The 24,275-nt window shown below is 40.7% G+C and overlaps 1 protein-coding gene and 1 long non-coding RNA gene across 8 annotated transcripts in view; one reads left to right on the top strand and one right to left on the bottom strand.

Annotated features, from left to right (window-relative positions):
- MGAT5 (alpha-1,6-mannosylglycoprotein 6-beta-N-acetylglucosaminyltransferase) overlaps window positions 1-24,275 on the bottom strand; it is a 330,917-nt gene that overhangs the window by 120,391 nt on the left and 186,251 nt on the right. For all 5 annotated transcript variants that reach the window (XM_070240751.1, XM_014732437.3, XM_070240750.1 and 2 more), the window contains 3 exons: window positions 7,571-7,642; window positions 5,754-5,915; window positions 2,242-2,411 (listed from right to left, as the gene is read on the bottom strand). In XM_070240751.1, coding sequence (XP_070096852.1) covers window positions 2,242-2,411; window positions 5,754-5,915; window positions 7,571-7,642 — 404 coding nt within the window. The remainder of the gene's footprint in view (window positions 1-2,241; window positions 2,412-5,753; window positions 5,916-7,570; window positions 7,643-24,275) is intronic.
- The window catches only part of LOC111768886 (uncharacterized), a 48,240-nt gene continuing 34,446 nt past the window's right edge, over window positions 10,482-24,275 (top strand). For 2 of the 3 annotated variants that reach the window (XR_002801511.2, XR_002801512.2), the window contains exon 1: window positions 10,511-10,647. This is a non-coding gene — a long non-coding RNA (uncharacterized lncRNA). Of the gene's footprint in view, window positions 10,648-24,275 lie in introns of all 3 variants that reach the window. The other variant, XR_002801510.2, reaches the window with a different exon arrangement.

The following is a 24,275-nucleotide window of genomic DNA, read 5'->3' as shown; positions in this document are numbered from 1 at the left end:
TAGTAAATACTTTCAATACTTTCATCTTTGCAGACCACACGTTCTCTGTTGCAACTACTCAACTCTGCTGTTGCAGAACGACAGTGGTCACAGATAATACATAAACAACAGGTGTGGCTGTGTTCCCATGAAACTTCATTAACAAAAACAGGCAGAGGACTAGATTTGGCCCACTAAGCCACTGTTTGCTGACTCCTGCTCCGCCTTGTTTTCAGTGGTTCTCAAACTTGTCTGTGCAATGGAACTACCTGGAAGTATCAACAGATATTTATGCCTACATCCTGTCCCCAAAGATTGTGAGTTAATTAGTCTGGGATATGGTCTGGGCTTTGGGGAGCTTAAAACAAAAATCCCCAGGTGATTCTAATGTGCAGGTATGTTTGAGAACCCCTGCTCTATGTTGCTTCCATGCTTATCTTAAATAAAACATATCAGGCCCTGTCACCAGTGCTTAAAAACCTCTACACCCTTCCTCTTGACCACTAAATTAAGTCTATGCCCGACAGACTCCTAATAAGCCTCTCCTGACCTCCCTAGAAAGTAATGTCCCTGGTGCACCAACAGAACTCCCTCTATTTACCTACTCACCCATCCACTCATCCCTTCACACATTCGTTAAGTAGTTATGAGCACCCACTGTGTGCCAGGTACTGTTCTAGGTGCTGAACACACAGTGGTGAACAATATGCACAGCCTCTGCACTGCCTGTGCTTACATTTTTGGCACCCACACCTCAATTAGTACTAATCACATTGCAATTAATGTAATTATTATGCAATGTATCAGTTGTAATTAGCAAAAGATTGGCATCTCCTTGACCACATGCAGGTCATCTCTGCATATCCCATAGCAAGAACCAGCCCAGAGGAGGCACTGGAAGAATGACTGCTAAAGTCCGACTGTATCCACTTCATAGGCTGTGTATCCAACGTGCTGTAAAGCAAGCAGGAGGAAGGCCACAGGAGGCAGGATGCAAAAGGACAAGGGTGGTGATTAAGGGCTCAGAAGACCTGAGGTTAATCCAGATCTGAAAGGAGCAATCTAGTACTGTGGTCAAGAGCACAGGCTGTGAAGTCAGACAGACAGCGGGCTCAAACTCTGCCTTTCCCACATATTCTCCCTGTGACCTTGAACAACTCATTTTTGGCTTGAAACTCAGTTTCCTCATCTTTAAATGCAGGAAACAACAGCACCTACTTCCAGGTTTGTGCTAAGGACTAAAGATAAAACATGGAAAATGCTTAGTATTTGATGCACAGTAAGTGCTCAACAAATGTTAGCTGTTAATAGTCATTGTCAATATTATAGTCGTCATAATTGTTGATCCTACTGTTGTAACTCAAGCCCTTATTGCAGTTTTGGCATACTGAAATCATTTAACAAACGATAGCCGATATTATCTTACTGATATTATTGCTTTCCTCTCAACACTGCCATAATCGGGTACAGACCTCATACCTAACACAAGTGACCTCTCTGGCCATCAATGTCTTAGACAATAAAGATGGAATAGGGTAGGACATATATTGTATTAACACCCTTTCCATCTACTGAATGTTCATTCAAGGTATTTCTTCTGGAACATTTGACATATTGCACCATGCCACCTTGGCTGTTGGGTGGAAAGTCTCCGTGGGCAGTTATCCAAAAGGAGTGAAGAGGATCTAAGTATTCCTGCTTAGCCAGCTGTGTGAACCTAAAAGGGATTAAGAGAGGGCTGGAGCTCCAAGTAAACTTGAGTGAAACAGAAAACCCAGGTAGAGTTAACAGACCCAGAGTTGAAAGTTGGCTAATTGAAAAAGGATGGGATCAGGGCTTTCAGGAAATTCATTCTATCCAAATTAAATTGTCAACAGGAACCTGCCCTGTCTTAAGATTTGGAAAGCTGGATGTTGAGTAGGGAATGGTATGAATTTCAGCAAGAGACAGGGAATTAGGAAAGTCAATAATGTTTTGCGCTGCAGATGTTGGAAGCACCTGTAATAGCAAAGAATAAGCTCCTTAGTTTGAATTTTCTGGCATTCATTTATGAAGCCTCTGGAGCCTGTCGATACAATGAAAACATATTATCCTTTTCACACTGTATGTATTTAGCTCCTGAAAATAATCTTCTTATCTCCTGTTTAGTGAATTATCACTTTCATTTGCCTCCACAAGAAATTACACACTAATAGAGGGCTTTAAGAGTTTACAATTTCTTTTTTGTATTGTGATTTTAAAATTGAAAAGTAATCTCCTTACTCCTTGAGCTCAGCCAGTGAAGCTGAAATCCTAATGTCATGGCCCAGTAAGTACAGAGATGTAATTAAATCACTCCACTGAACTAATTCACCAAGAGGGCCACCGCTGAAAGCTGTCTCTGCAATCTTAAATCCAGATTCCTTCGTCAGGAGTCCCAGGTGCACAAGGACCTGAAAAAAAGCAAAGAAGGGGCATTTACTGATTCCCATTGAACCAAGGACAAACTCCTCAGTCACATACCAAAAACCCATCAACCAATTCTAAAGGCATGTTTACGTTCTCAATGTGGGGTAAGCAGTTTTTCTAGAAGGTAAAAAGAAAGAAAGGAAATGATTTTTCATTGTTGTTTTAGAGGAAAAAAGTCATTACTTCCCTTGGGACAGTTATGAGCATGAGTTATAAACAGATAATCCTGCTTTTAAAAAGCGGGAGATATTTGGAAAGTCAGATTTTAAGGGAGAGTAAGCCAGGACAATAAAATATCTTTTAACAATATTGAGGTTTTTTCCACAGCTGGAATGTTTTTAAGCTTTTAACAGCGAAAATTTCAAACACATACAAAAGCAGACATGACAATATAGTCAATTCCAATGTAGTCATCATGTAACTTCAACAACCGTTAACTTATGACAAATCTTATTTAATCTAAACCTCTCATTTTCTCCCAACTCCTCCAGCTTATCTGGAAGCAAATCCTAGACATCACATCCTTTCCTCTGTAAATATTTCAGGGTGTATCTCTAAAAGACATAAATATTTTAAAAACATAACCGTATTTAAAAATGGGGCCGGCCCAGTGGTGCAGCAGTTAAGTTCACACGTTCTACCTCGGCAGCCAGGGGTTCGCCAGTTCAGATCCCGGGCACAGACCTACGCACCGCTTATCAAGCCATGTTGTGGCAGGCGTCCCACATATAAAATATAAAACAGAGGAAGATGGGCACGGATGTTAGCTCAGGGACAGACTTCCTCAGCAAAAAGAGGAAGATTGGCAGCAGATGCTAGCTCAGGGCTAATCTTCCTCAAAAATAAATAAATAGATAAATAACCATAACATCACTATCCCTCCTAAAATAGCTCTTAATTCCTTAATATTATCCAAAATCCAGTTAAGGTTTACATTTCCCTCAACTGCCCCTGATTCTTTTTTTTAAGTACAGTTGTTCGAGTCAGAAGTCAAAGTGCATAAATTATAACTACCTATATATCTCTTAGCCTTCTTTAACTTATACTAGTCTCCGATTATCCTTTTTTTTAGGGAAGGAGGAGCCTGTAATTTATCAAATTACAAAGAAATTGGGTTGTATTTCCAGCAGAGACTCTCACATTCTGGATTTTGTTGATTATATTATAGATTCTTCTGTCCCCTGTGCTTATGGTAAATTAGTAATTAGATCTGCAGACATGATCATATTCATATTTACTTTTTTTGGCAATACTACTTCATAGGTGGCGCTGGGTACTTCCATTGGTGGGAATAATATCTGTGTGTCTCTGCTCTGTGATGTTAGCAGCTACTGATGATCATTAACTAGATGCATTAATCCATCAGCGGTTGCAAAATGGTGATATTCTGTCATTCCTTCTGCATTTATTAGCAGGAATACTTCTATCAAGAGAAACTACCTGTTGTCAACTATTTGGTTACCCTGAAGTACGGTTTACACAGGAAACACCTGGTAAATACTTGATTCTTTCCACTTTTTTTTACCAGTTTCCAAAATAATAGATTTGTTCTCTAGTACACTGTAATGATAACCAATGAGGATTTAAAAATATATATTGTCATTATAAAGTCATGGATATAAATATATTGGATGTGTTTCAAAATAAACTGTAGTTACTATTCTTACTGATGATCAAACTGTCTCATCTTGGCCAGTGAGAGGCTATTCAACTTGGCTCCTATGTTCTTCTGACATAATCCTAGTAGTCTTTGCTAGTTTCTTTGCTCTCTGGTATGACAAGATGTTCCAAGCTCATCATGCACAACTTCTGTCTCAGACCTTAATCAGCCATTTTTCCAAGAACCTCTTATACCATTTAGCAGAAATGATATTGAAAGATGCATAAAACCGAATATGTGGTTGGTTCATGTGTTTCCTATTCCTTGTGATTTTTAGGTATTGCTTTTTTTTGGTAATTAAATTTTCTTTTACACTTATGTAAAATGATTCCAGTATCAAACCTACAAAGACAGATATATTCAGAGAAATCTAGTTTCTATACCCCTTGCCTCTATACTATTCCCTCCTGTACCTTATTTGACCTTTTCTTTTTTTATTGTGGTAAAATACACTTAACACAAAATTTACCTTATTAACCATTTTTAAGTATGCAGTTCAGCGGCGTTAAGTACATTCACATTGTTGTGCAACCATCACCACCATCCATCTCCTTTATTTTTAATTTTATGGCTTATCACCCCATTTAAAAAAAAACAAGCAAGAAGCATATATGTATACTATATACATGCTATATATGTGTGTATATATGTGTATCTGTACGTATACATGTATATATAGATATAGATAGATCAATTCTCTCTCCCCTTAAAAATAAATTTCACAATTCTCCACCTAACATTTCTTCACCGACCAAGACATCCTGGACGTTACTCCACAGTATTACATAGAAATGCTCTTCATTTCTTTTTACAGTCCACCCACATCTCAGACCACATATTCTTCCCTAGAGGACCGCAGGGTGCCAGGACGTTGAGTCCTGCTGTCTCATAAACTCCAGGCATCTAAGTAAAACTGATCCATCAACTGTGATTTGGGGTTTTGCCAGTGTATTTGTATTTTCTTGTTTGAGGATATCAAACTAGTTGAATTAGGACTACCAGACTCATTTTTAATCTATTTTTAGATACAGGAACAGATTGTTTACTTTGCTCAGTTGTTCATCATCAGAATAGTTAAGCTAAACCCATGGCCAGCTAATCTCTAACTAACAGGGTATAAGAACTTCCACGCTCAGGGATATTCTAGAGGTTTCTAACCAAGCATTTCCTCATGAACTTGAAACAAACGGGCTCAAGTTTAATTTATAGTATCTCTCTCTCAGAACATAAGCAAAAGCACCAACCGAACAGAGCAGCAATGGAACTCTCCAGTGGCCCAAAGCCCAGAATTGGCAAATACCAAAAACATGAAATTATCACAATGAGGTACCAGGAAGTTCTCAAAGGTTTTATTCAGGTAAAGAAAAGAAGATTAAGTTTCCTGACACCACTGAGAGTGACAGTCAGATGGTTCAAAGGAAAATCTTTACAGGCAGATATTCTGCTTGGCTTCCCCCAAGAAACATGTGTGCTGGTCCCTGCTAAGTTAAGATGATTGTAATTGGGGAAAGGAAAAACCCAAAAATGGCTGTACAAGAGACTGAACAGATTCACCCTGAGGGAATATCATTTGAGACATGACATTTCTCTTAGTCTTGTTTCCAAGCAAAATCAAATCTTCAAAGAAAACTGGCATCTAACCGAACTGAATTAATTAGAAACCCACTTTTTTCCGCTTTCTCGTCGCAAGATTCTGCTTCCCTGCCAGGGACTTGATTGCTTGGATCCAGGCATCAGCCATTCGCCGGATCCGCAGTCTCATCCACCGGAATTCTTCATGCTTTTTCATCATACTGTAGAGAAGATTAAAATCCTTACGAATTTTCGCCTAGAAACAGAAAGTTAATAAAAATGAATTGAAGATAAAAAGGCAGAAAGCATAATGGTCTTCACGATGTGACATTTCAAAACTTGAAAGAGATAGTCAATTAAATACAGGGCTTCAAAGTGAGTCTTGTCTGCTGCTCAGTTTTACGTAACGGAAGAAAAGGCCCCAACTGCTGATCTCCTATAAGGCACATCATTAAAAAATTAGAAATTGAGAAAGGCAGCACAGTCATTGCAAAGCTGTGAGCTATGTTAAAATGCATTTTTTTTTTTTTACAAGAGTATGCTTGATGTACCTTGAAATTCTCTGCACCCCAATTTACCGGCCACTTCAATCTACTTCAGGGCAGCGGAGTCTTGGGAAAACTGAAGTCAACTCTTTACAAGCTACCTGGTATTGCGTAGGTTGCCAAAAAGCCTCATTCCATCTACAAAGTTAAGTAGGAAAATAAATGCTCCTCTTCCAGTTTGGTCCCCGTCCAAACCAACAAAAGTTCATTATTTTCTAGGGAATGTAAAAGCCAGGAATAACATTTTCCTACCAGAACTGAATAAAATTTAAAATTCAAGCCAGAATAATTTAAAAGTCAGGAGGAACATTTTTGTAATATAGCTGGATACAACCAGTGACTGAAATAACAAAGAAAAATACCAACACTAGTATTTATTTCATATAACATCTAAAACGTGCTGAGTCCATCTTTTGGCAGTCACCACAGTTCACCCTGAATTCTCATCTGATCGTGCTCCGCCTTGAGTCATCCATTTCCCAAGATTCCCATGATCTAAGAAAGGGCAGCAAACTATGGCTCTTGGGCCAAATCCTCCTTGCTGCCTGTTTTTGTACACAAGCTTGGATGAGAACAAAGCCACACCCATTCATTTATGTATTGTCTATGGCTGCCTTCTGTGTTACAAGGTCGGAATTGAGTAATCGTGACAGAGAACTTACAGCTTGGAAAGATGAAAATATTTACTATCTGGCCTTTTACAGAAAAAGCTTGCTGATCCCTGGTCTAAAGAATGAAGACTTAAGCTTTTAATGTGGCATACAAAGCCTTTCACAGTCCCCTACCTACCTTTCCAATTTCATCTTCACCTCAGCTGATCCAAACCCCAATGGCCTTGACCACTGAATCATGCTCTACTCTCTGAAAATGTCAAGCTCTTGCACATACACCTTTCCCCCTCACATCAGAGACATCTTTCTCTCCTTGACCTAGTATGAATTCACTCATCATTTTAAATTCAGCTCCAGTGCCAGCTTCTCTTTGCAATTTCTCCTAACCCCTGCAGGCTGAGATCACCAGCTCCTCATTAATTTCCACAGGCCTGTGTTCCAGTGTTGACACAGGTATGGTCATTACTTACAACCATCACCCTCATTAGATCACTGAGCACCTCCACATCAAGCACCAGGTCTTACTCATATCAGCAGCTGATGACTTGAGAACTCTCAGAGAACTGCTGAATAAATAAATACATGCTAAGTGGTTGACTGATTTGGTCACCCACATTTCCAAAGGACTGGGGACAGAAGTTCTTCCGTTTACCACCATTTCAGATTACAGCTAGCATTTCCAGAAGACTCCACATGTATCACTTGGCATCAGACCCAAATCACAAGCCTAGAAAGAGGTTTCCAAAATCACTTACCACTGAATAGTCATCAGCTTCTTCGACGGGATTTTTTGCTCTCCAAGGTAAATGAGGACACCAATTTTCAACCTGAAAAACATAAATCAGAGACACTAAGTCTACTGGTTCATCTGTAAATGAATTAACGTGTGCACAACGCACTGAGCACAGTGTCTGGCTCACAATACACTCTTTACTTAAGTAGGTTATGATTATTTTTAGTCAGACCCCCACACACTGTTAGCCAGCAATCCAGAGACAGATGTCCTTTCAGATGAAAGAATAATCAGCAAAGGTCCCAAGGAGCATATGATTATACATCTGTCCTCCACAGTGCTTTACAGCGAGTGACTCCTGAATCATTTAATCCTCACATTTTTATACCAGAAGGAGAGGCGGGTCTCACAGCAGAAAGGTGAAAGACTTTGAACACTGCCGCAGGGGACTGAGAATGTAAAGGTGCCTCTCTGAGACTCAGGACCAGGACAGGTACGATTCATTACCTGCTGTGGCACGTCTGGAAAGGAAACAGCATGGCATCCAAGCCATAGAACTGAATCACTCATCTCGGAATTAGGAACGCGGCTGACAGTTTAAGGCCAATTGATCAAGGCTCTCCCTCATTTTCTCGCTGTTCACTTCATACTATCTCAAGGAATAAGATGGTAAAACCTATCGGAGAAAGAGATGAAAGGAAAAAGGGAAAAAAAAACCCTCCGTGATCTAGTGAGAGCCATTCTGGAAGATGGATTGTTCTGTCGATGAACTATAGAGAGTCAGGGGGAGGAGGAAAGAAAAAAAGAAAGGCAGCAGATTTTATAGGAATTACTTCAAACAAAGGTTACCCAAGGAAATTAGGCAAATCCAAAATTTCTAGTAAAGGAAAGATGAAAAATGCATTGAATAATATTGATGTCTGGCTTCTTTGTTCAAGCTAATCACACAATTCCAAGATAGCGTGTCACTCACTTGCTAATATATAATGAGACTTTAAAGATGGCTAATAAACAGCCATTGGAAATAATCTTTCTATGGCCAGGTGGACCTGTAAAAATGAACAGAGCAAGACGGTGGGGAATGTCCACGGAGGGTCACTGAGACGGCAGGAGCGTGTGTGAGACCATAGCCTTGGGGTCAATAACGCAGAGTCAGACAAGATGGTCTTTGCCCTCCTGCTCTGGATGAGTTCTCAAACACACACAGCAGTTTCACTAATTTAGAAATGACTCTTGATGTAAGGTGATTTTTACCATGACCAAAAATAATTGAGTGGTTTGCATAAAACCCTCCGCCACTGCAGTGATCTGAAAGCAGTCAGCAAAGCTTGCAGGAGGGTGGGATCCCTGGTCAGGAAAAGTGCGATATTCCCTTTTTCTTCCTGTGGAGTGAAATTAGATTTCACCATATTTGTGAATGACTTCAGGGACTCCAAAGAGCTCCCCAGAAGGAGAGTTGAAATGAGTTTGACTCATAAAAAAAGAAAATACTAACTTGCCTTGGATGCTCAAGTCTAATTACTGAGACCTTATAGCGATATCACCATGAAAGGCAATATCTGGAGTTCCACAAATCAAAAAATGAGGGGAAACCAGTAGAAAAGAAGCCTGTGAGTGGATGAAGCCTCAGCTGCTCCCAGCACCACTGCGCACATCTGTTCTTTGTATTCTTACACTCGACTGAATTATTTAATTCAAATTAAATTTTTGTAAATAGACTCAATAAAACATTGCTAAAAAGCTTATTTATAACATGAAGGCCTCAAAGGGACTGCGGACCTTCAACCCCACACGAAAAGGATGAGGATGAGCAAGCAGTGTACAGGTTTGAAGTCAACCTCACACTGAATAACTAACTAAATTTACACACCAACACGTCAGGATGAAAAATTCCCCAAAAACAGCATGACAGAGAAAGAGGAAACAAGACTGTGAATAAAGAAAATCAACCACGAGGAGAGACGTGAGTAAGACCAGCTATTGACAAAGGACAGTACATTCCCTCCTCGCTCCGCCACTCTAAGAAGCACCTTCCAAAACTCCCTGTAATGAAAATACGGTCCAAGGTGACCTTCTAAAATACGACTGCCCTACAGAACAGGCAAGACTTTAATTCCTCTTTGAAACTGATCATTTATCTCAGTTTTTGTTACTCTAAATCACTGGATAATACCTGGCAAGTCTTCAAGGGCATCCTTGAAGTATGGAAAATACTGTCAGTCTATTTTAGTTTTAGCAAGAAATCTTACCATGACATATTCAGTCGTAATGGAGGAAAAACCAATTAGGAACATCCTGACACAGAAAGGGGATGGTGGTTTTTTAAGGTGGTTGTTCTTGTGCACAGTCATAGGATAACAAAATAAATTATACATAAACCAATTCCTCCATGGGGAGAAGGAAAAACAAAAACATTTCTTTCGGAAACCTCAGAGGATTACCAGGATTGGAAGGGAGCCAGCACTGGCAACAGTGCCAAGTGCCGAAACAAACAGCTCTCAAATGAGCAACATTTTCCTAAATAAGAGCGTCATTAATAACACTCAGGGAAAATCTTGCTCAAGGCTAATAACTCAACCTCCTAAGCCCCAACTTTGTTTTCTGTCTCATCCACCCAGGCTCCTTGACCGAGTTTAACCCCCCAGGCCAGCACCCTACTGAGACAGGCGGACCCCAGAATGAGGCCACCACGTTCTGATCTGGAAGCTCTATTTCAAATCATTCTTACCACTCTTCTTCTCCTGCCTCTCAGAACCCTAGTGCCCTACATCTGCCTGTGGTCACCTTCCTTTGCCCACTGTCTTGGCCACACTTTCCCAACTGTGGCCCCTGGTGGCCTCTCTCAGACAGGATTCTGTATTTGCCTTGAGAGCAGGCACACATGGCTGTGTCACTGGACCCTCCCACTGTCCACCCTGCCCCGCCCGACGTCTGTGAGCTGGCAAGACCTGCAGCAAGCCCTGTGCCAGGGAAGGGGCTGGACAGCCTTAAAACAGCTCACAAACCAGCACAGTAAGTCTAAGAACTGAACACCGTCTGAGATCACGGAAACACGCACACAACAATCAGAGGAGCAGAACCAATACCTCCCATGCGAAGGTAAAACTTTTTCGATAGGAGCTAATCTTTTTAGTGCACTAGCCTCAGGCCACAAAATGAAGAGGCAGCAAAAACAGAAAAAGACCAGCCAAGTCAGATCTTTGGAACATTAATGCATATTCCACAGAGAGGGCCCTATAAATCACTTTTCTTGAAGGAGGAGATATGAAATTAACCAATTTGATTTTTGACATCCCTCCTCCCAATGATTTATTTAAACTCCTTTGACCTGAGAAGGTTTTGCAGCTTAATCATGTGCAGCGTGAATCAAAGCAAAGTCCCTCAACAGAGCTCAACCAGGTCACACCTTCCAGGTCCACAGAATGGACAGTTCATTATATTTAAGAAAAAAAAAACTGCAGGTAGATAACAAATACATCTCAAGTTGGAATTGAAAGGGGAAAAAGAAGTAATAAAATTTCTGCAGAAACTAGTAGGAGATTCAACATATATATGCATGGATTTAGGCATAACTCTGTAGCAACACTCTGTTCTTTCGCAAGAATAACAATCGGGCTTGGTTATGGCCTCTTCTCTCGCGATTAATGTGAAGTGTTTTTCTCTAATGGATCACTGACATATAGAATTTCATGCCGTATTTTTCAGACAGGAAGCACAATCAAAACTAAATGAGAAAAACACATTAAGAAAAGTCTGAGATTATTTCTGGATGATGACGTTATGGGTTCTTTCCCGTAGTTTGTATGCTAATCTGCACATTATCATTTTTTTTACAATGAACATTTATTAACAGAATAATTTTTAAAGGAGTTACATTATATAAGCATACACTCATTTACTGAAGGTTTACAGTATGTCAAGGGCTCTGGGAAAAAACAAATGAGCTTGCATGCATTCTATCCCTTAACCCTCTGGAGTGCCCGATGACATGGGTACCGCTGCCAGGTCACAGGTGAGGAGTCATGACCTAGAGGGGTTGAGGACTTGCCAAGATTAGCTCACCGAGAGCAGCAGGGCTGCGTGACATGAGGTCTGCCGCTTCCCTGACCAGGACACGTCAGAGCCACCTTAAAGGCCAAGTTTAGTGGAGGACAAGAGAGCTGTTGAGTGGGGAAAGAGGACTAAAAATGGATTCTAGGCCCAACTGTATAAACAACTAGGCATATAACCTCACACCATGTGGCTTTCAGGTTTTCTCATCTACAAAAGGACCAGGTGACCTCTTAAAAATTACATTGCGCTGAAAGATTCAAAAAGATAATTTTACATCATCCTGTCAGGCTAGTTGGTTACATTTCAAAACAACACAGTTGACTATAGCTATCTATTCACTTGATACAATGCTTATACATACATATGTACATATACACACATATATACAGACACAGATATTTGTTATACTGATGACATATCACAGGAAGTTACTCATTAAGGGATATGCTTTAAAAAAAAAAAAAAAAGACTTCTCTAACCCACTCTGACCCCCACCCACTCCCCTTTCCAAAGTTTCAAAGAGGAAATGCAAATGGTAAAAGATGTCTACACATGAAAGTGGTTCAGCTATCTAGACTAGTCCTCTGCACCAAACACTTGAGCTGACTGATACTCTGTGAAATTGCTTGTTAGAAATGGCTGTGCCTGGGGGGCGGGGCCAGGAAGGAGGAGGATAAGAATGAAAGCTATACCGTACTATGAGCCATGCACTAGGATGAGCACTTTACACACACTGTCTCATTTGGTCTTCAAATAATCCTCTGGGAAAGGCCGCTTATCATGCCAGAGGAAGACACTGCACAGGCAGGACCCATAGCTGAGGACTGAAGCGCTGTCTGTCCCCACCCAGGGGCCCTGTGCTTAATCATTATGCAACATCCATAGAAACCAGACATTGGTTTCTGCAGTCCCATAAGCAGAGTCTAGTCTTCAATATTAGAGTATTATTGCCTAAATCTTCTCTATAAAATCCTTCAAAAGGGTTTCCTATGCCCTACTCTGTGGCAGTACTGTAACGGCAATGACAGTAATGACAACTCCCTGCTTGCAAATCTTGCCCAACCATCTGTTCTGTGAGCAAGAGTGATGGTTTTAAAGCCCAAATTGGATCATATCCTACACGAGCTCAAACTCCTCAGGGGCTTCTCCTTGCACTCACAATAAAACCCAGAATTTACACCAAGATCCTAAAGAATCTGACCTCACCCTTTACACTGCCCACTTCACTCACCCTGCCCTACATGCTGAGCTCATTCCTACTCAGAAGGTTGCCAGATTTAGGGTGGGGAAAGGTAGGAGGTCCAGTTAAATTAGAATTTCAGATCAACACTGATATTTTTTTAGTATAGGTATGTCCTAGGCAGTATTTATCACATACTTATACTTTAAAAAAAAAAATCATTGTTGGGCTAGCCCCGTAGCCTAGTGGTTAAGTTCAGCGCACTCTGCTTCAGTGGCCCCAGTTCAGTTCCCGGGGGGTGGACCTCCACCACTCATCAGTGGGCATGCTATGGCGGCAACCCACAGAAAAAATAGAGGAAGATTGCCACAGATATTAGCTCAGGGCAAATCTTCCTCACCAAAAAAATCACTGTTTACCTGAAATTCAAATAGCACTGGGTATCCTGTATTTTCCCTGGTAACCCTACACTTGGGGCTTCTGCATTGGTTATTTTTTCCACATGAAACACTCTTCTTGCAAGACAGTTCATGCCTCCCTCCCTTACTTCCTTCCACACTACACTCCAGCTTCTCCTTGGAGCAGCTCTCTCTGACCTACTAACCTGGCCACACCCTTCCTCGACTTCATTATTCCTTGGTGCACTCCCTACTTGCGGAAAATATTTTAGGTTGGCTCTTGTTTGCTGCCCCATCTGAATGTAAGCTCCATGAGGACAGAAACTCCAACTGGCCTGTTCAGAGCTCTTTCCTCAGCCCCGAGAGCAGTGCCTGGTGCACAGTGCTCAATTATTATTTGTTCAAAAGTGAATTAATCAAAGACATGACTGAGTACGAACGATATTCACAATAATGATACTCTCTTCCATTTATGTGGCAGTTATCCATTTCATCTTTTTACGAGAACCTTTCAACAATACACTGAGGCTAGCAAGGCAGCATTTACCTTGATCTCAGTTAGCAGAAACAGACTGAACACTCCAGGGAATGCTCTAGGCCACACAGGCAGGAGGTAGATGCAGACAGGCAATCAGGGCTTCGAGTGTTTTCTATGATACTGTACTGCTGCCCTCTACCACGAGATGCAGGAATATTACAAACAGAAAGCACAGAACTGACCATGTGCAAGAGAGAGCGCCAAGGACTGAGGCGATCCACGCTGGTTTTGCTCAAAATGTTAGGGAAGGGGCAGAACTTAAAGAGAAACTGCAGTAAATTTTCAGTGTGCCACAAAACCAGTGGGGTTCTAACGAGAGGACATCATAGAGATTAAAAATCCACCCCAAATTGCTGTAGGAGGAGAAACGTCAGTTTTCCTTTACGTAGAAGAGACAGCAAATGAATTCCTCTGTAGCCAACCACAGGATAACGCACAGAGATGCTTCTTGTTCCAACTCCCACTAGGCACACTGCCCCGGCACACTACACAGCAGCGAACCTGGCCATCGGGTCTGCATCCACACGGAGGATACTTCCAGAGCCAAAGTAACCCAATTTATAGAGGGTGACATTCTAGAGGCCAGGGATAGAGTTCCTTTTTCTGTTAATGCACACTTTTCCCTGAAGTGTAGATCCAGGCACATAATGCTAAGTGATAATGAGAATAAAAGATGGGCAAGAAAGCTGTGCCTTCTAGTATAATTGGCACATTCCACTCTAACAGTCTAATCTGATCCCTTCTACTGTCTCATAGATATAATATCAAAGAGGATGACGCTAACATGGTTAATAAGTGCTCAAAATGCCCCTGCTTCATGCCTCAAACTTAAAGTTTCAACAGATTTTAATGGTACAAATTTTACAATAATTTTTTTTCAAGATTAGAAAGGTGATAGCTGGGAGAGGTTACTCACTCAGAACAAACAAAAAAGCTATCACCTATTTTTTTAAAATGCATTAAATAGAATCATTCACTCAATAAATACATGTAGCAGGCACCATTATACCAATGAACAAAATAGACAAAAATCTCACTCAAGATTACTGTCACCCCAGGACCTTTGCACTTATTGTTCCCACTGCCTGCTAAATACCTCTGCCAGATACCTGTACTTCTTACTCTCTTACCTCCTTTAAATTGGTGCTCATACATTATCCTGTCATCTTCTCAGTTGGGCATCTCCTGATCACTCTATCTAAAACAGACACCATCACTCCTCAGGAGGATTTCCTAGCCCCCTCTCCTGTTTTATTTTTCTCTATGACACTACAATCTAAAAGATATATATTTTACTTTTTTTTTGGTCAGTATCCCTCTAACAAAACATAACTTTAATGAGGAACGTTTGTCTTTTTGTTCATTGTTACATCTCCAGCACCCAGAAAAATCCAGTATCAACAAAGACCCTTGGCCCTGAGACTGTGGTCTCTAACCGTTATTTCTCACTAAGAGGAACCAGGGGTCCTTAGAGAAACGGCTAATTCCAGGTCTAGGGCAGAAATTGTATAAGATGAACCTGGACGATCTTGACATACCAGGTGGGAAAAGAACTATTAAAAGCTACCAGGGTCATGTCAAAAGGACTCAGAAGACAACACACGTTATTTCCCTCTGGCCAAAGAAAGGGCAATTTGAGAACCAGTAAGAAAATACTTGGAATAGAGTGAACATATCAAATATGTTTAATAAATGACTTCATAACGATGATAAAAATCAACAAGTATACAAAGAAACAAACAAAATACTCGTCACAGTGGAAGATGCTGGGAAACCACCAGAGAAATAAATAAAGGTTTCCTCTATGAACTCTCAGAATAATCAAATACCAGATGAGGAGTCCTTCTCTTCATGGAAGTATTCCTGATAGATTAAGAAGGAACCTCTGATGAATTAAAGAACCCAGGCACTGATCATCAACAGCTACTAACCTCACAGAGAGAGACCCCGGGCACTAATGTGCCTCCTGACAGAAGCATATCATACGATCCCGGAGGCAAAAAAGTACTAAACCTGACTCTGATCAAGCGTCGGATCTAACTATCAATTTATAGGAAATACAAGGGGACAGGAAACCAGGTTATACAACAAGACAGAGATGGAATCATCAAAATTCAGAGTACAACAAATTCTCTAAGGCAAATGAAGAAGTTTTTTCAAAAACAAATCACACAGAGCAAAAATAAGAGACAGAAAAGAATCTAAAATTAAAACGAGACTTAAGAGATACCAACAATTTCAATTTATGGTCCTGACTTGAAACCTAGCTCAAATAAATAAACTTTAACTTACAGGACAGCCTAGAAAATGTGAATACTAACCTGATACTTAATATTAAGAAACTGTTAACTTTTAGATATGAAATGGTATTAGTAGTTACAATGGCAGTAAGTATATGTTTTAAAAGAGTCTCTATTGAAACACTCACAGATAATATGACTTTCAGGATTTGCTTCAAAATAGTGGACCAGGGGAGGGTGTAAATGAAATGAGATTGGCCTTAAATTGACAATTGTTAAATGTGAGTCGTGGGCACACGGGGGTCCTTTATGCTCTTCTCTTTCATATGTTTGAAATTTTCCCTATTAAAAAGTTTAAAGTTGGGGGCCAGCCTGGTGGCCGAGTGGTTAAGTTCGCGCGCTCTGCTGTAAGCGGCCCAGGGTTCGGATCCTGGGTGCAGACATGGCACTGCTCGTCAGGTCACGTTGAGGCAGGGTCCCACATACCACAACTAGAAGGACCCACAACTAACATATACAACTATGTACGGGGGAGGTTGGGGAGATAAAGCAGAAAAAAAAAAAAAAAAGATTGGCAACAGTTGAAGAAAAAAAAAGTTTAAAGCAAAAATTTTATGAATATTTTACTGGCATACAACAGAAAATACCAGAGACAGTATTTAAAAGTTTGTTAAAAAAAAAAAAACAAAAAACAAAAAAACATTGAAGATGACTGCATTGAAGCCCCTCATACATATTATTCCAGAGAGCAGAGAGGTACCGGTTTGGTATTTGGCAAGCCCTGCCATTTACCCTTCTAATTTTTGTGAGGCGGAGGCCAGAGCAAGAAACCTAAATCTAAATGTTGTGGTTTGTGAAACTTACAAAAAGGAGGTGTCACCAAGAAAATGAACTGGGGAGAGGAGAGAAGTCGAGGAGAGAGAATGGAGATCAGTTAGCCTGAGTGACAAATACTGTTCCATAAACTCAGGATTGTTTTTTTAAAAAAAATCCTTTTTCTTAGGAGGTCTTAGAATTCAGGCAATAAGAGCAACAAAAACAGAGACGAGAAGATACAAATAAAGGCTGAACTCAAAAAGTGAAGAAAACATGGTCATAAATCTCTGCTACCACCTTTACTGCCAAGAAATATCTCACAGAAAGAGAATTTCCTATTTCAAACGGCTGAGCATTTAAAAGGTGTGTGTTGCCATTCTCCAGCAACAGTCTAGTAATATTTTTGAAGTATTCCGACCCGTCCCAAAATGTTAGTTCTGTTTTTCCTTCAGCTTTCTCCTGCAACCTAAACAGTCAATTCTTTATTGCTGCCCAAATTGACAAATTAGTCTGTGCAACACCATTTCCAAGTTATCTTTAGCAGCAAACACAGCCCATAAATCCAAATCATTGTACTGGTTATTAGGATTTCATTTCATGCTCACATTCACAAACATTTAAGCTTTCAACCTTTGCTGTTGGGCATTAATCTTGGCATTAATCAAGGGATTAAGTACGCTGAATTTAAACTCAAGGTTAATAGCATGCTCAGCCAATATTAGTTTTACATATTGCCAAGGGAGAACAGAAAGAGGCAAAGACCTTTATATCTGTTGTTCTTGAAATATAAGCTACAGATTGAAGAGTAAGGCATGAAATTGCTTCTTGTGTTCCTTTATGAGGGAGGCATACACACGCACACACACGCACATGTACACACACTCACTCATCCAGTCCAAATTGGCAGCTGAAGCAACAGCGTGTACACATCCTGAGATCTAGCAATCAATTACTGGGCAATTTGATTATTTCACTGCAACTATACTTGCAATGGCAACAGACGTGCTTAAAGAAACAGCAGAAACAAACTAAGAAGTCTAGAAGGGTATGATGGTTGCTAGTTGCTAGAATAATTGTATAAATCGAAAAAATGTGTGGGTATCAAATATATCAGCATCATCAACATAATATCAATAGGGGTAAAGAAATTCATTCTCATCTTCATAGAACCTGATGGCAGTAAAAGGCTCTGCAGAGGGCTAACTTAATACACCTGGAACAATGACAGAGTAATTACTTTATAGGGCCTTGTCTCTATAACGGGAGTAGTTACATGGCTCACAAAAACAGATAGAGAAAATGAACTGCCCGATGGTCTGGAAATGCAAGGCCGCCTAATGAATCATTCTTTCACTCCACCACTTGGAATGGCTGATCACCTGGTCTTCAGGAGTTATTTCTTCAGGATAATGGTGCTGTCTCTGTTTTTGAGTGCGATATCAAAATGGTGAGTATTCTAAAACTAGCTGAATTAGAGCCATATTTCAAACACGAGTGGATTTGAGTATAAGAACTGAATGCAAAGTCAATGGCGACAAACCACTGACCTGTGTTCAGCTTTCCTTCGACGGGAAGGGACAGCAGCATGGAAAGTGCAGAAGCACTGAGCATCGGAACCTCTCGGAGTTCCATGACTTAGGTCTCTATTCTCACAGTTGGGGAGAGGTTTAAATGAGGTTGTGCATGTGAGGTGTCTGGTATACAGTGGGGCTCAGTAACATTTCATTCTTCTCTTACTGTCTGCCACCCAACAAGGGCAATGACTAAACTTTTCTCACCACCTCCAGTCCCTAGTACAGTGTTAGACACACAAAAACCATTCACGAGTATAATACAAGGGGAAATACTGATGGCTTTACTTTCTGGGATTTACCAAAAAAGATTTGTAGGCTACAAGTTGGTGAAGGTAAAAGTAGAAGTTGATAATCCCATAATTCAGTGGAGGCTGGCACACTGAGACAACCAGGGGAAAGGAAAATGAAGGAAGAGTGCCACCTCCTAAGACTGGTCTGAATCTATACGCCTCAGTTCAACTGGGGACTGACTACACGAGACACATTTCACTGCATGTCCTTTTCTGTATCTCTCAAAGTTCTGAAGTCAAATGTTGATGGAAACAAATGCAGATGGCTCTTCAATAAGGATTAAGAAAAAAGTCACTGGAACATCTTTGATCAAGTAAACAAATCAAATGAAGATGTCTCTCTCTCTCTTTTTTTTAATAATTTTTTTTTTGGGGGGAGGAAGATTAGCCCTGAGCTAACTGCTGCCAATCTCCCTCTTTTTGCTGAGGAAGACTGGCCCTGAGCTAACATCCATGCCCATCTTCCTCTACTTTATATGTGGGGCGCCTACCACAGCATGGCTTTTGCCAAGCGGTGCCATGTCCACACCCGGGATCCGAACCGGCGAACCCCGGGCCGCCAAGAAGCGGAACGTGCGAACTTAACCGCTGCGCCACCAGGCTGGCCCCGAAGATGTCTCTCTCAATCATTGTCCTAACTGCAAGAGAAACCTGGCATATGATACAGGGTAAATGAAGTAATGAAAGAAGGAAAGTTTCAAGGAAGCAAGAGAAAAAAGAAAAGACAACAGCACCATAAAGCCACAGACCAACATTGTGCAGATTTAAAACATAATAGAACAGAATTAACTGGCTTTAGAAAACATCTCTAATAATTTCACATTAACAAGGGGAGGAGTGCGCTGCTGCTCCATAAGCCCAGCTCGTGATTTGAATGTAAACTGAAGTGTCGTATCCACAGAAAAGAACTGAAAGGGAACAGCTGAATTTCTACACACCCAGAAGTCAAGAGATCTAAAATTAAATCAGACTGGTGAATGAGAATCAGAAATTGATTCTAATTCTACAACAGAATCAAGGTCCAACATACAATGTCCCAGGCTAAGCAATGTCCCGTAACTGTCCTCAAATAATGACCACATCAAAAACTATAAAAGTATCCAAAACAAAAAAAACAAAAAGAAAATAAACATAACTGATACTTCTATAGTTAAGTGCCATCTATCTGCCAGGTTCTAATCTGAGCATGTTCCCATAAACACTCAGGAATCCTCACGGTAGGAGCCTTTAAAAACAAACATACAAAACTATTATTTTATAAAGGAAGAAGGTACGGCACAGAGAGGGTAAGTAACTTTTCCAAAAGTACAGAGTTTAGAAAGCATCAGAAAGAGAAGCTGAAGTTGAGTGTGAGGCCCTAGGGCCATACTTCCTATTGAAGGAGCCAAGCTGGTGAAATTCTCCTCTAACTCTTATAGGGTACCTATTCATAACCTATGATAAAATGGAATTTTTTTTTTTTTAAAAGTCCAGAGTTTCAAGGCTATTTTCAGATTAAAACTTAGGAAAAGAAGTTCCTAGATCTCTCCCCAGGGGAATTATCTCTACCCCTTCCCAGCTCAATTACCCGCATACACTCTTCTGCTCCCATCTGACTCTTAAGATAATGAATACTTAGCATGGTGCCAAGAAAATGAGTTCTCAGTAATGGCTGACGATCAATGAATAGAATAGGTGTTCAAAGAGTGCCCATTGAACTTAATTCAGCTGAACAAAAAAAACAAGCCTGATCGCCTACATAAGAAGAGAGTAGAATAGGCTACTGAAGCCCCATCCCACATCTCCAACAGTTACAGGCTCCAATATTCAGTCTATATGATGTAGCACATCTTCATACAGCCCAGTCTGTCCCACACTCCTCATAATTTACCTTCACCAGAACCCCACTTTCTCTGAGCTACATCCTTCCTTCACAGCCAGTAGGGGCAAGCGGGCATTCTCAAAGTCAGGGAACCAGGTCACAGGTAATCGCAGCCCCTTTCCCTCTGGACCATTCTCCCACACCTTCCCAGCTCTGGCTCAGATGATGGAGAGCGAGGCTGCAGTGGGAATGTAAAACCCTCTTCGTTTACCTCAGCAGTCCACCCCATCATGCTAAGTCTCAGGAAGGCGTGAAATTAGCTCAGCTTGTCAATCAGGGAGCACAGTTGGATCCTGGCTAAATTCTATCAAATGGAAAGGGGAAGAAAACTTTTGAAAATTAAACTGAATAAGGAACCTTTTCCTCAGGGTAGGAAAGGTGCTTCTAACTGACTTCTCACTGGGGTGAAGGCTCACCTGTGGCCCCAGGCCTTACTCCTCTGGAGAAAGAAATGAGAAGGTGGGGCCACAGGCCACTCAAACTAGAAAGACACAAAGAAATGCTGCAAAATCAATTTGCCAGCAGCCTGCTAATGAGGAGCATCGCACACCCAACTCTCCATGCTTTTAGTTTCCAAGAGGTAGGTAAACTACCATTAGTTCTCAGGGTTCCCATGATGGCCGTGGGACGGCCATGGTGCAACCCCGCCACACACAAAAAAGAGTCAAACTGGATCTTACAGAGGAAAGAGATATAGGGGTGAAAGAGAGGGACGAACCCCACAGAATCCAGTCCCACAAGCCCCACAGCAATACTGGTTTGGCTTCCATCCCAAAAAACTATCCCTATCACCTCACAGCACAGAGAAGAGAGGCATCTGAGTCCCACAAGGAAAATTATGGCAAAAGCATTTCATTTAGCCTCAAATTGGAGGCATTCTCCTTTCCACATAGCATCACCAGGGAGCCGTTATTAACTATTGGATAAACAGCAGCAACACACAAAACCAAGGGAGAGAATACAAAAGAAATGGCAGCCAAGAGCACATCCTCTGAAATTAGCCAGTACCCATTTCACCAGCCCCTCGGGCTGCCACCATCGATAAAGAGTGGAGGGGGAAGCCAGTGAGCCTTGACTCCCTCTTCAATTCTTCCCCTGTAGCTTGGCCTGGATAAAGGCTTAACTCTACCCCATCCACTCCCCCACTCCCCCGCGATTTTGCTAAAGGTGAAGATCATTCTTCTTCATTGAATCCTGCAACAAATTCCACGTGGTCCGTAAAATGCTCTGCAACCACCCGCCCCCCGCCCGCAAAAGTTGCTTTATAAATTCAAGGGTACAAATGAAAAGGAAGCTCAGATAAAAAAGAAAAAGAAAAAGGTAAAAGGAAATAACTCGGCCTGTAAGTAAGTAGCTAACTCAGCCAATAAGCACATGAAAAGATGCTCAGCATCACTAATCATTAGGGAAATGCAGACCAACACCACAGCGAGATAGTACCTTACATTCATTAGGACGGCTACTAATACGAGTTGAAAACGAAGAATAAAACTGTCACTATTTGCAGCTGACATGATTTTATCTATAAAAAACCCTAAAGAATCCACCAAAAACCTATTAGAAATAATAAATGAAAACAGTAAAGTTGCAGGGAAAAATCAACATACAAAAACCAGTTGCATTTCCACATACTAACAATGAAATAGCAGAAAGAGAAATAAAAAATACGATCACAAAAAAAAGAATAAAATGCTTAGGAATAAATTTAACAAAAGTGGTGAAAGACATTGTTGAAAGAAATCAAAGAAGACCCAAAGAAACGGAAAGACATTCTGTGCTCACAGTTTGGAAGAACTGGCATGGTGAAAATGTCCATGCTTCCTAAAGCAATCTACAGATTCAGTGCAATCCCTCTCAAAGTGCCAACAACACTTTTCGTGGAAATAGAACAAAGAATCCTAAAATTTATATGGAACAACAAAAGACCCCGACTAGCCAAAGCAATCTTGAGAAAAAAGAACAAAGCTGGAGGTATCACACTCCCTGATTTCAAGACATACTACCATAAAACTATAGTAATCAAAACAGCATGGTACTGGCAGAAAAACAGACACACCGATCAATGGAACAGAATTGAGGGCTGAGAAATAAATCCACACCTCTACGGACAGTCCATTTCCAACAAATGAGACAAGAACATACAATGGACAAAGGACAGTGTCTTCAAAAGACAGCGTTGGGAAAACTGGACAGCCACATGCAAAAGAATGAAAGTAGACCATTATCTTATACTGTACACAAAAATTAACTCAAAATATATTAAAGATGTGAATGTAAGACCTGAAACCATAAAACTCCTAGAAGAAAATATAGGCAGTACGCTCTTTGACAAGGGTCTTAGCAGTGTCTTTTTGAATACCATGTCTCCCCAGGCAAGGAAAACAAAAAATAAACAAATGGGAATACATCGAACTAAAAAACTGCACAGCAAAGGAAACTGGATCAACAAAATGAAAACACAACCTAACAATTGGGAGAAGATATTTGCAAATCATAAGAGGTTAACATCCAACATACATAAAGAACTCATACAACTCAACAACAAAAAAACAAACAATTCAATTAAAAGAACGGGCAAAAGATCTGAAAAGACATTTTTCCAAAGAAGATACACACATGGCCAACAGGCACATGAAAAGATGTTCAACATCACTAATTATTAGGGAAATGGAAATCAAAACTACAGTGAGGTATCTCCTCACATCCATCAGAATGGCTATTATTAAAAAGACAAGAAATAACAAGTCTTGGAGAGGTTGTAGAGACAACAGGGAACCCTCACACACTGCTTGTGGGAATGTAAACTGGTGCAGACACTAGGGAAAACAGTAGGGAGACTCCTCAAAAAATCAAGAATAGAGGGGCTGGCCCCCTGGCCGAGTGGTTAAGTTTGCGCACTCCGCTGCAGGTGGCCCAGTGTTTCGTTAGTTCGAACCCTGGGCTTGGACATGGCACTGCTCATCAAACCACGCTGAGGCAGCGTCCCACATGCCACAACTAGAAGGACCCACAACGAAGAATATACAGCTATGTACTGGGGGGCTTTGGGGAGAAAAAGGAAAAAAAATAAAACCTTAAAAATTAAGAATAGAACTACCATATGATCCAGCTATTCCACTTCTGGGTATTTATCCAAAGAATACGAAAACACTAATTTGAAAAGATATTTGCATCTGTATGTTCATTGTGGCTTTATTTACAATAGCCAAGACTTGGAAACAACATAAGTGCCCATCAACAGATGAATGGATAAAGAAGATGTGGCATATACATACCCAAAAGAATACTACTTAGCCATAAAAAAGATGAAATCTTGCCACTTGTGATAACACAGATGGACCTTGAGGGTATTATGCTAAGCAAAATAAGTCAGACAGAAAAAGCCAAATACTGTTCGATTTCACTCATATGTGGAAATAAAAACAACAACAAACACAAAGATACAGAGGTTAGACTGGAGGTTATGAGAGAGGAAGGAGAGAGGGAGGAGGGGGAGGGTAAAAGGAGTAAAAGGGCACATGTGTATGGTGACAGACGGTAATTAGTCTTTGGGTGGTGAACATGCTGTAGCCTACGCAAAAATCGAAATACAATGATGTATACCTGAAATTTATATTCTGTTATAAACCACAGTTATTGCAATAAAAATAAATAAATAAGTAGAAAAAAAAGAAGCATTGTGATGAAGATTTGGAGAAACTGGAACCCTTGTGCACTACTGGTGGGAATGTAAAATATTGCCACCACTTTCGAAAAGTTTGGTAGTTCTTCAAAAAA

The sequence above is a fragment of the Equus caballus genome, chromosome 18, assembly GCF_041296265.1.
Source record: "Equus caballus isolate H_3958 breed thoroughbred chromosome 18, TB-T2T, whole genome shotgun sequence".
Lineage (NCBI taxonomy): Eukaryota > Metazoa > Chordata > Mammalia > Perissodactyla > Equidae > Equus > Equus caballus.
This window is presented reverse-complemented; position numbering and strand designations above follow the sequence as displayed.